At 27.5% G+C, this 12,801-nt stretch overlaps 2 protein-coding genes across 4 annotated transcripts; one reads left to right on the top strand and one right to left on the bottom strand.

The window, feature by feature from the left end:
* Positions 1-117: 117 nt before the first annotated feature.
* Positions 118-8,296, top strand: LOC119663570 (cyclin-dependent kinase inhibitor 1B-like). Of its 3 annotated transcripts, none has more exons than XM_038073181.1 (4): positions 118-176; positions 540-1,003; positions 2,107-2,510; positions 7,873-8,296. In XM_038073181.1, the coding sequence occupies exons 2-4, from the start codon at positions 849-851 to the stop codon at positions 8,043-8,045; spliced, it is 732 nt and encodes a 243-aa protein (XP_037929109.1). In that variant the 5' UTR covers positions 118-176; positions 540-848; the 3' UTR covers positions 8,046-8,296. The 3 variants fall into 3 exon arrangements, with proteins under 3 accessions (XP_037929109.1, XP_037929108.1, XP_037929107.1); XM_038073180.1 differs by lacking the exon at positions 118-176 and adding an exon at positions 197-217; XM_038073179.1 differs by lacking the exon at positions 118-176 and having other exon boundaries at positions 296-1,003.
* Positions 8,297-11,063: 2,767 nt separating this feature from the next.
* Positions 11,064-12,630, bottom strand: LOC119663569 (zinc finger protein 660-like; the record flags this gene model as incomplete). Its single annotated transcript, XM_038073178.1, has 1 exon — positions 11,064-12,630. A coding segment is annotated over one exon (1,548 nt), but the record flags the coding sequence as incomplete, so codon positions are not given.
* Between the last annotated feature and the right edge of the window lie 171 nt (positions 12,631-12,801).

Below are 12,801 nucleotides of genomic sequence, written 5' to 3'. Positions count from 1 at the left end.
TGTACTTAAAGTATTTTTATCGTGCTATGCTTTGTGTATACATTCGAAAATTCTTATTTTTATAAATTTTGCTGTCTACAATTTTTGCTTTCATACAATGAATAATTTTTAGTTTTGGTATTGTGAACAAAATAAAAATTTGAAAATCAGTACAAAGAGAGCGTTTGTCGAGAAAGGTTGTAAATTGAGTGTGTTTGCGTGAAATATCGTACATAAAGTAATATTAAATTATTTTAATAAAATAATGTAATTCTTATATTATAAAGTTGATTCATTTATAATAAAAAGTTTATTAAAAACAAATTTTAAAATTCTATTCGATTTTTTTAACGAAAAAAAATTTTATGAAAATCATTACGATTGTGACGAAAGAGAAGATCAAAGAAAACTCTACACGACAGTGCAAGTGCATAAATACAAGCAATTGTGGTTGCTTAAACATTTATTAACAAAAACTATATAAAAACTTTAATTAAAAAATTTAAAGTGAAAATAAATAAGTATAAAATATATATTATTTACTCCGTTTTTTGGTACAGAAATTATAACTACTCTCTTGGTTATACTCTCCTGCTCCCTTGAATCCCCTTTGGTTTAGTGAAGGTGGAGCACGAAACTGTACCTCAAATTCAAAGACACTATTGGGGAAATATTTTTGGCGCGAATTTTGACATTTAATAGTGTCAAAGCAAAAGAAAATTGTAAAAAAAACTTTTTAAAGAACACTTAACAAATAACAAACCAAAATATTGCCTCAAGGTTATTCAACATCAACAATTTAATGACGCAATTCAGTATTTTGCATTTGTGAGTTAATATATTATTTATTAAAATACATTTATAAAGAAATGTCCGCTGCTCGCGTATTAAATCCAATTGTACTGTCGGAGTTCTGTAAGCTCCGACCCAGTCCATCAGCAGTCAACAATTTATCTTGTGGACGTCAACTAAATCGCATTAAACGTGACCTTTTCGGTTCAGTTAATCCTGCTGAAATAAACAAGTAAGTAAATTTTTATATATTTTTAATAAATTAACTATTATTATTTTATGAAAATTTTTCAATTCCTTATATAGATCATTCGTGTTGCTCTCGATATAACTGATCCGCAAAGGTGCGTCCACCCCAAATCGAACGATAGCGAACAAACGAACATTCGCAGGTAATAGTACCTTAAAAAGTTCGTTCATTCGCAAGCATTCGCTTTAGTGTGGATGTACCTTAAGCGTGCAATTCATATTGTATAACTAACTATATTCTATAACTATAAGATTCAACATTAGTTCTGTCAACTCCACACAAAAATTGGTCTATTTACGTACGAAGTTACCGTATTTATTAGACTATATTCAGCCATTCTAATATTATTAAGATAGAATATATTTTCGAAAATCCGTGAAATATATTGGAAAATTAACTATTTGATCGAAAATAAATGACTTTAATATAAATATATTTATATCTTCTGAATAAGACTGATTATTAATAAGTAGGTGCTAAAAGAGAAGAAAGCTAACAAATTGTATCCTTTTTAGTTAGAAAGGACAAAGTAAATATAAAAATTGTAACAATATTGTTAAATAATATTAAGCGAAACATTTATAAACATAAGTTCTATTATATATGCTAATTCAAAACACCCGTTACGGCTTTCAGTTACAGCACTTCTCTCAAAGTGCCTCTGATAGATGTGCCCAATCTCCAAGATCAAATATGGTTAGTGCCTCATCAATCTTAGCATTCCACCGAAAACTCGTTGATCCCTATGTGGGTTCATTCCACTGTCCCTTTGAACACGATTTTCTCTGAAGCATCAACTTCAATCCTCACTATCAGTTTTCTGAATAATACGTATATTAATGTTGTAATCAAGCTTCTACAACTCATAGTTTTTTCGGATACGGTAGATGTCGTCCACCTAACTTGTAATTACATTAATTATAAAATTAAAATCTTAAAAGAATTGTAGGATCATTGCAATTAAATATAATTAATAATAATAAATTCAGTAAATAATAAAATCATTATGTTTGCATATACTCTATTGCACTGTTGATAGTTCTATAATCTCATTTCAATTTCATTTCGTATGATTCACTTTTCAGATATGCATCAGATGAACTTGAAAAGAATCACGAAAAAGCTGCCAAAAAATGGGGTTTTGATTTTCGGAATGGAATGCCAATAAAATGTAATTCGCACTTCGTATGGGAACGTGTGACTTTCCAAGAGGCAACAAACTCACCCGAAATGTATACACTTACACGTGCGGCACATGTACGTCCAGTGACAACACCACCAACTCCTATCGATTTGTTAATAGATGAACGTGCTGAACGTGAAAATTTCATCAGCTCTGCAACAGATACGGATTCATGTGATGAATCACAGGACGAAGCAACAGTAACATTTAAGGTTCCAACTATAGTTGGCCATAGCAATAAAACTACAAAAATTACATTGCCTAGCAGTAAACCTAATTTGCGTAAACGTCAACCGAAGATAACAGGTAAGATATATAATTATTTACACATATCACAAAATAAGAACTTATTGTATATTATCTATAAGATTCTACATATATTGTATGCTTACATATGTTTGTATATATATGTCTGTATATAAACATTTATATGAATTTAATACATCTTATTACTAAAATTGTGTTAACTAAGTTCAGTCATCCTGGAAAAGTTCATTGACAGATCCAGATCGCTGTTGATTTTCTTACGTTATAAAGTATAAAATTAATTTTAAATACAATTTTCAAATTATATATGTTAACATATGCCACAGCATATATTTTTGACGGTTTTGAACAGCAAAATAACGTTAAAAATCAAAAAGTCTTAGCAATTTAAATGGTATGCAAAACAGGGTGCAGAAGCACGTCTATGTACACTTAATAAATGTACTATTCAGGAAATGAAATGAACGTTATAAAAAACTTATGGGAAAATGTTGTGCTCAATCAAACGCAACAAAATTAATTCTCACGTTTTTTTATATTCTAAATATATGCTATATTTCAAAATATGTGGGTTTTATTATATATTCTTTACCTCAATGCAAGTGTCTATGGAATATTGCATTCGTAAAAGTTTTTTATATTTCAAATTTCTGCTTCAATAATCAATTATGGGAAATGGAATTGTTAAGTATAGCAGAGTGGTTGCTAAAATATTAACGTAGTTTGATTTTTGTTAAAATACATATTAGAATATGAGATAATAAAACTATTTATTATTAAAATTTTAATATTATAAGGTTATTAAGAAGTCAAGTAAAAAGGTACTTAATATTTGCAACTTGCGAATAATAAATTTTGATATAATACTATATGATACAGAGCAATTCGTCTTTTATTGCCCAGTATTTGGAAGAACTGGCTTGAGATTGTTTTGTTATAGTGTGAAAGCATAAAAATGCTCTCTCTCTCTTTCATTCTCTACCCGATCTTCTTAGATTCATTAAGGAAACTTAGAAATTCAAGTTAGAGTAACATATTCTATCTTTAAACTTTTTTAGGTTCAGACCTAATGATCAACTAGCTGAGTGCATTAAGAAAAAAGCAATTGAAGTGTACTTCTTCTTGTAATCCGTATAGTTTTGTTTGATGTTCCATCGGTTCCTGGTTAGCTGGTTAGCAAGCGGTCACTGCAACTCGAATTAAGCTTCCAAAAGATTTTAAACAATTCTGTCAAAGGACTAGTTCTGATCAAAATTATTAGTTGATGTTATAATCATTTGAAAAAGATTAGAATAGAATTATTTTTGTTATGTGGATAATGCGAACCTAAGGTTTTCGTGGTATTTTATTATAATTTAATACAATTAAATGTAAATCATTTTTAAAGCAAGTATTCCTTTTTTTATTTATTCACCTTTTGGTACTTTTACAGTAGCAAAATAATTCAGGAGTATCCAATTTCTATACTTAATTTAAGAATAAATAATTATAAATCGGTTTTTATGTGTCATTTTATATATTTAATTAACCTTACTACATATTTACATTGATCAAAATTCAAAATGAGTTCTTTTATTATAAAGTCTAAAGTTGAGCTTAAGGAGTCTACAACAATTTTCCACTCGTTTCTATTTTGTGCTATTGCTCTCAACTCGTTAAACACTTTGCCTGTCTCCTGCTGGACTGTCCTTCTCCAGGTCATTGTTGCGTCTAGTCCCCTGGGGGTTCCAAGTAAGTGCGTCCAATCTGACCACACTTCTTTCATCTTATCCCGCAGCTATAGTTGTCTAACAAGTTTAACGTTAATTTTATAATTGGACTTAAACAAATAAATAACAAAAAAGATAGTTACTTCTAATTTTTAAATTAATAAACGACTTATAGAAAAATTTTTTTTTTGTTTTTATTGAGATGAATTATTATTATTGAGTTCAATTTATTTTGCATACAATAAAATAGTATATATTGCTAGTTTTAAAGAAATTCAAGGGAAACTTCTGACTGAAATATACGTTAAATCTTAACAAATGAAATTATAATTGCGGTACAAAAATATATGATAATAGTTCAGTTTTTTTTTTTTTGGTATGAATTTTTACTCAATCATATTAGTCGCCGATAAGTGTAGGTGTTCCTGGAGTTGATAAAAAATAAATTCCCCTATTTTTGTTTTATTCAAACAAGCACAATTTTTTTTCAAAAATTTTAATAATTAGGGTTTGATGTTTTATTGACATGGTTTACGTGATTTTTAATGGATTTTTTGTGCACCATTTCCGGTCTTCCTTTGCAAGTACTAAATGTTGACTAAAGGTAGAAAATGCTGTGGCGTATAAAACAAAATCTGATGATAATTATAGCTTTAGTTAACTTTTTCAGTGATTTCGTTACCCTATAGTGCAATGCATTAACTAAACATGATCGTTGGAAAGTGATATTCCATTTCAGTATGACTAAAGGGTTGCTGTTTTGCGTGCACAAGTGTTCCTAGTCGCGTCGTCATTTGAAAATATCATCAATATCAGTTCACTGCAGCTGTTTTAGAAGTTACTTAACAATTTTGATCCCCCATAAAGTTTGTCAATTGCATTTCGGGTTTGCGTTTGCGTTTACGTTTGCGTTTTTTGATCTGCTAACGGCAAACCAGAAAGAAAATCATCCCTGTTACTTGTGCGTGATTGCATGCTCACTTCAAGGAGGGGGATGTTTCGGAAACTCTAAGTATAGTGCAGGCTTACTGAATGTAAAGCATTTACATGAGGTTGAGTGACCGACCCTTTAGTGTGTTTTGGAAAAATTCTATTGAACTTATGGAAAATTAAATGTTAACAGCTGTGAATATATGTATATTTTTTTAATTTAATACAATTTAAAAGATTGGTACGTGTTTCGAAAATTGATGCGTTGAACGCTTTTTTTTTATTATAACTGCCAGATCAGTAAGATCGATATTTCATATACCTACATATGTATATGTATATGTATTCTATTGAAAGGGAGAGTAGTGCAGTGTTACACGGCGGTAATGAATCAGACTTTTACTCTGTGTGCAACATGAATTACATATTCATTCACAATACATTATATTTTTAGCAGAAAAATTCTTTATTGAAATGGTTTCAATGAATTAAATTACTGTAAATGATCAATGCTTGATTGTTTACTATTATCATTCTATTCAACAACATATACACATGTTTATAGCTAACCGTTACAAGTTCTATTAATTGAACATTTAATTCATCAATTAACCAATCATTTGATTTTTTTCAATATGTACACAAACAACTAACCATTATTACTCTGCATTTTGTAACGTTTTCTCTCTATTTTATTATTATTATTATTAAGAGTGAAGTGCTTGAATAAAATCGTCAAATCTCAAATATTAAACAGAAGCTTAACAATCCCGCATATACTGTGTATAGTTGTTTTTTTTTTTAAATTTGAACAAATTTTTAATAACACCATGCATGGCGTCTGATTAATAAATTATAAATCTCTACAGAGGTCTAGAGATCTTTGCATATGCAATGCTATTTTAAATACCTTACAATGCGTTTTTTATATACCATTAAAACAAATAATTGTAATGCAAATTAATAATTAGTGTACAAAATTACTATAATAAGCAAGATAACATCGTTGTTGTTGCCATTTTTTTTTTTTGTTGTAAATAATATTTAAATTTGCATTCTTACTTTTTGTTCTCATACGCTTTTTTCAACTGTAGAGACGGCTAAGAACTGTAGAGACGGTTTTTCCAGATAGATAATGAGATATGGAAGTCAATCCTAACATATAAAACGTCATAGTCGTCCTAGCCTTTGTACAATAAGACCATGTTAAACGGTCTTATAACCAAGAACGTAGTACTGCAAAGCCAGCCGCTGTTCTTTTCGGACAATGGTGTATAGCATAACACGTAAAAAACCTGCGCATTTCGTTCAATACTTCTTTTAAAAGTTGCAGAAACTTGAACGAAGAAGAAACAGTCACTCATTTTTCTGCGAATGCCCAGCTTTAACTAACAAAAAGAACGGATGTTTAGGAAAATTTTCTTTCTTTACTTTCTTGACAGTATGTCGGAGCAAAGGTTTTGCTAATGAGTAAGATTTTTTTAAATTATATAAATTCAGCTTGCTGTATTTAGCTTATCTGTAGGGGTTTCTTGCAAGGAATTTGGTATTAAAACGACAAATAACTACGAATTATCTGAGGCGAAAGGTCAGCCTCTGCAACTACCTAACCAACAGGCCCTTCTGTACGCATCTACAATCACATTATATCTTCATCAATGTTTTAAAAAAGAATATTTTTAGTAATTAACACATTGGGAAGACTTTAAAGAACCTTTTTTTAAATTAATTAATATTTTTTATTTTAACTTAATAGTTTCAAATTATTAATTAATTTAACTATGTGCACTTTACGTTTTTAAAAATGTTTATATTTTTACCGTAAATAAACGCTATTTCATGCAAGTCAATTTTAGTGGTATATTATATTATTTAATATTTACCTATACATTTGTGTGCCTCCTTAAAAACCTTTTTTGGCCTGTCTACCTTTTCTGTAAGAAGTAACTGACTACCTTTTCTTTCAATTATTTGTTTTCTTAATTTGTAAAGGCATTTTTCAATTCACCATCTACAACCCTCGGGACTGCCACGTGCCAATAGAGTGACAGACTTCGGTACTTCAAAAAACAAATAAATGAACTACTTAGGGATGATCTCCATAGGCTCTTTGATTCTTCTTTCTTAATAAGTACATGTGCACCGTTGCAATGAAACCAAAAATAGCAATTGATATATTGCAAAAGATTGTACAACTAAGCAAATGTTCAAAAAGATTATAATTTATGCTGTTAGTGTTGTTTTTGTAGTAGTTTCTCCATTCTGAAGATACCTAATTGGTTTGTCTTCGTTGAAAACAAAAACGTTCCGATGGGAGTTGTGATCAGCACTTCGTTATCCATGGTGACTAGCTTCAACGCCGCGTATAGTATCGCTTGCTCTTGGAAACATGTTATAATTTTCAGAGACTTTATATTTTTATTGTATGGTAGGAAGTATAAAATTATTTTGTATTTTGTTTAATTTCGCAGAATACAGAATAGAGTATTTTAATTTTTAATTATATATTATTTGCAATTAAACATAAAAATTAACTCGAAAAAGAATATAAAATTTTAAGTCTCTTATTTCGTACCCTAATTAATAATATTTATAAGTTAATAATTTATTTTTTAATAGTCTTAAGTTCGAATTAGTTGATAAATTATATTAATTCATAGATATATAATCTAGTGCATTCTCTGTTTATCTTTAATATCATCACATTATATATATGACTGATTAAAATTTTTAATATTTAATTTTTTTTTTTTTTTTTTCAGAATATATGAAGGAACGCAAACGTCTCGCACAAACTCCTAAGAAAATGTCACCACCATCAAAACGCATGCGTACTTCATCTGGCAGTGGCGTCTCTTCAAGTACCAACAGTCACTTAAGTCAAATGTTCGGCTTTAGTGGAAATATTACTTTCAAAAGATCATATGCAAAATAAACTCAAATTTTTCTCGTCAACTTTACATATATTTAAGTATAAACTATTTTGTATACCCTATATGTATATTCCAATTGTAAATATATACATATACATATATATGTATATTTCGATTTAAATTATAAGTACATAATTTCAATTAAGAAATTGCCATAAATATTAGTGATTAGTTATAAAAATTTTATATACAAAAAACTATTAATCAAAGACAATTTTCTATTGGTAAAATCTAAAACTCTCAGTTTTATAAAAATTAACTAAAGAAACTAAAATAAGAACAAATCAAGTAATTATATGCATTATGTATATAACTTATATATATATATATATACTGAGCAAAGTATTTACTTTAATATAACTATATTCATATAAAATTTTGAAATTTTTTTACATGATCACATATTTATAATGCACAATTATTGTATTTTTATATAATTTGTATAAAACTAACAATAGAACTTTTCTCATGCTATAATTGAACTCATACATCCTTAACATCCCTTTAAGCTATTAAGTCAAACTTATACACAAAGCTACCAGTGGTACAAAGCAATATTTTTAAATGGTGTAAATATATATGTACATATAATAAATATAAAAAATGTTTTGCTATTTATTAAATGCTGCCCTTGTTATTATGTAAAATATTAAAAATTTCATAAAATTTTTACAAATCGTGAATTTGTTAATAACTTTATGTTATAACGACGGCTGCGTTAAAGGCACTAAACTATTTAAATTTTTAATATAACTTTTTTATGAAATATATTTATTACTTAATAAGCAATTAAAATTAATTATTAAATAATAATTTTAATTGTATATTGAAATTACAAGATTGCGAGTTTATGAAATTATTTTTTTGTGAAATAACTCGAAATTTTCTTATTTTTTTTTATATCATAATTTATTTTAAAGTGGCAAATCCTATTATAATGATATATTTATGATAGTCATTTGTTACTTACATATGTTTTTGTGTTCGAATACTTTGAGCTATATGCAAAATATAAGAAAACTTAACTACATATGTACATATATATTTACATTAATTTATACAGTTTTTTAGTACAAAATTTGAATATTAGATTACACTATAAGATTTGTTTGCATTTTGTAATTTTCAAATAACGAATCAATCAGTGTAATATATTTATTCTATTGTATATTTTTTTTACTTATTTTGTTAATAATTTCCTTTAAATTGCATATGTATATGCGTTAATGTGTGTTTATATACATATATTAGTATAATGCAAATTAAACCGAAATTAATATCTATTTGTTACCAGAAAATATTTTTTTTACATGAAAAAAGTATTTTTTTTATAGTAATAAAAAAATAATTTTATTTTATAGTAAAAGAAAATGCATTTTCTTTAGTAAAAACAAATATATTTTTTTATAGTGAAAATATTTGTTTTTATTAGAAAATATATTATATTTCGTTTAAAAAAAAATTAATTTAATTAATGGAGAAAAAAATATTTTCTATTTAACATTTTATGCAAACATTTTTTTTTAAATATATTTTGTTGAATTACTTTTTATTTATTATTTACAAACAGTTAAATTTATATGCTGTGTAAAGAACTATTTTTTAATTAGGCAGAGCCCAACCGAAAACTGTAACTCTTTTTTTTAACGATCAATTGTAATGAATTAAAGTAAGAAAATAACCAACAGTAAAAGAACGTTTATAATTAAATAAATAAATGAGTAAACTAAGTAATTATGTTTTTCTCTGGCTTGTTTTACAATTTTTAGTTTATATATACGCATGTATGCTGCGTGTAGGTTTTATTAACTATTAATTAAATTTGAACAATTATAAAACCTATCCAAAACCCATGCTTAGGAATCCATTTGTTGTATTAGTGGGTGCTTATATAATTAAAAAAAAAAAATAGTCCAAAATTTATTTCAATTAAAGTCATATTGGGATAATCTAAAACTAATAACTATATTTTTATGTTTTTTATTTAATAATGTAATAATGTAAAAATTGTATCACCGATCAATCCATAGATTTTATTTATTATTAACTAATAAATTCTACATGTAAACTACCAACAAAAAATGGATGTGCCGCACCAGTTGGCTCTGTAGTTTACTCGTAGTTTAAATAATCACAGTAAAAATTACGTGTACCAACTATTTGGCGTTAGATTGTGTATGCAGTTTTTGTTTGAATAGTTAATATAAATATTTTACAAATTTAAACATTGATATCTCAACAAGTATGCTATATCCACACATAGTGTAGAGTATAAAGAGATCGGAGTGTGTGGAAAATTGGAATCTCAACGATCTGTATATTCTTTAGACAGTATAGACTTAAGTTTTCAAACAAGTGAGTGAATAATTGCAATTGGGGTTTCAGTCGCGTTTCTGCGACAAACAGCATATGAAACTCTTATAGGTCTGTTGTGTTACTATAAAGCTCTTCATTCAATATGTCATCCCTTCAATTAATTTGGTTTTCTAAAGGGCTTCTGTGCTACAAATAGTGTTAATTCAAGATCTACTTACATAACTTGTAGTACTTCGGAATTCTCGTAAAAGAGTTTTGCAAAAATTGCAGTCCTACTTCTGATAAGACTGGGCATATACACAATAGCTTGATATATTTACTTCTTCCTCCTAGAAGAGACCATAAACCTTTTCAGTTCTTGCATGGCGATACCCGAATAAAATATTACAATTAAGAAATATGTAGATATATCTACAAGCCTATTATTAATTTATTATTATTAATCATTAAATTATTTTTAAACAGAATTTAATTTTAATTACTTATTTTGTATAAACATTTGCAGAATATTAATTTTAATATTTTCAAGCGATATATAATTACGGACTGTTTTTAGTAAAACATGCATGAAAAAAAAATAGCTTTGATAAGTACCAACGCTAAATTTTAGGTAATATTGCACAAATTTGGTATTTAAATAAAATAAAAATATTTCATTTGTTTATTAAATTTAAGTTTATTTAACAAAAATTTTTTAACTACCAACAAAATAAAATCAATTAATTAATCAATTAATTCAAAATATTCATCTAACAAATTAAAGGACTCGTCACCCTCGGTCTCTTCCAATATTATATCATCATCTTCTTTCATCTCAATATATTGATATTCATCATGCGGAATATATTCATCGGTTTCTTCCTTCGCACTATTTTGCAAGCTTGCAGCCTTTTGTTTATTCCATTTCCTGAGCACCGTTTTGCGATACATATTCTTTTTGTTCGGTTTAATTTTATGTATATTTCTTCTGTGTGATAATAACGAACTGCAATTTGCATATGTATTTTCACATAACTCGCAAAAGTATCGTTTCTTCTTAGTTTCGGGATCTATAATTTTTGGATAGCGATTAAATTTAGTCCTTTCCTCCAATTCTTCGTTTGTTCCTTCCAGTGCTAAATGCATATACTGCTTATGACGAACGACTGCTGCATCGGAACTAAGCTTTAAATTGCATATATCACATTTAAAGGTAAGATTATGCTGTACCTTGCGATGAACAGCCAAACTCTTACGAGTGTTGTAGCCCTTACCACAGTATTCACATATGTTATCACGTGCTTGTTTATGTGTTTTCATGTGCTCCTTAAAAAGATATGGCTTGTGGTACTTTTTCGGACATAACTTACATTCAAATTTTGGTTTTTGATGTAATTGCATGTGATGTCTAATAGAGAATCTACTGTAATATTTACCACATATATGACATATATATTTTTGCCCTCTATTCAAACATAAAATTGAATGCGTTCGAAAATTATGTGCATTGCGAAACAGCTTATTACATCCACTGCATTTATATGGGTTATCTCCAATATTATGCTCTATAAATATGTGCTTTTTCAATTTCTTTTCTGTTTTATAACTTGCACTGCACTTATCACATGTGTATGATAAATTTTGCTGTCCATAGTTATGATCTGTTATGATTGTATCATTTTCACAATCTTCACTAACGCTAACATTATTATATTCATTGAACTCTTCGTCATTTTCATCTTCATCTTCATCATCATCATTATCATCATCTTCAATATCACTGCACTCATCATCATCATTATCATTATTCTCATTCTCATTATTACTATCACTATCATTATCATTATTATCAGAAATAATTGTAACATCTTCAGAATCAAGTTTATCGACCTTATTTTCTTCAGATGATTCAAGGCTTTTTAATGTAGAACTATCCATAGACTTTGATATATTATTCATCTTTCTTTTTTTTGGTTTTGAGATTTCTTTTTTTGGCATATCATCATTATTTTCACACTTATATTTTTCCCTTAATAATTTTACAAGTTTCTGGTTATGTTTTAAATCGTTTAATATATTTGGATTATGTTTTTTTAAATGATTCAAACTTTGTCGAATTCCAAGGCTTGTAGTATTTATATTCCATCTATTGTTGAGTTTTGTCTTAAAATCACATATAGCATTATCAAATGCCTTTGGTGATACATAGCGTTTTGACCGAAGTACTGAATGTGATTTGATAAGTTTTAAGAAGTCTCCAACCACAGGTGAATAAGTAGTTCCAACACGAATCTTAAAATATTTCATAATATTAAAAATTTTTGTTTCATTTAATTATGGTATTTTTAACAAGTATTTTGTTAGTTATTAAATGTTCTATTACATTAGTGACTAACAATAAGTAATTTAATCTTAATTACTGTTTAATCTTTAAGTTTAAGATAAAATGAAGTAAATAACTTT

This window comes from Teleopsis dalmanni, unplaced genomic scaffold, assembly GCF_002237135.1.
Source record: "Teleopsis dalmanni isolate 2A unplaced genomic scaffold, ASM223713v2 unscaffolded_contig_0583, whole genome shotgun sequence".
NCBI lineage: Eukaryota > Metazoa > Arthropoda > Insecta > Diptera > Diopsidae > Teleopsis > Teleopsis dalmanni.
This window is presented reverse-complemented; position numbering and strand designations above follow the sequence as displayed.

Coding starts and splice junctions, on each gene's coding strand:
- LOC119663570 (XM_038073181.1), top strand. CDS start 849: ATGTCCGCTGCTCGCGTATTAAATCCAATTGTACTGTCGGAGTTCTGT. Junction 1,004..2,106: donor AATCCTGCTGAAATAAACAA/GTAAGTAAATTT, acceptor TTCACTTTTCAG/ATATGCATCAGATGAACTTG. Junction 2,511..7,872: donor ACGTCAACCGAAGATAACAG/GTAAGATATATA, acceptor TTTTTTTTTCAG/AATATATGAAGGAACGCAAA.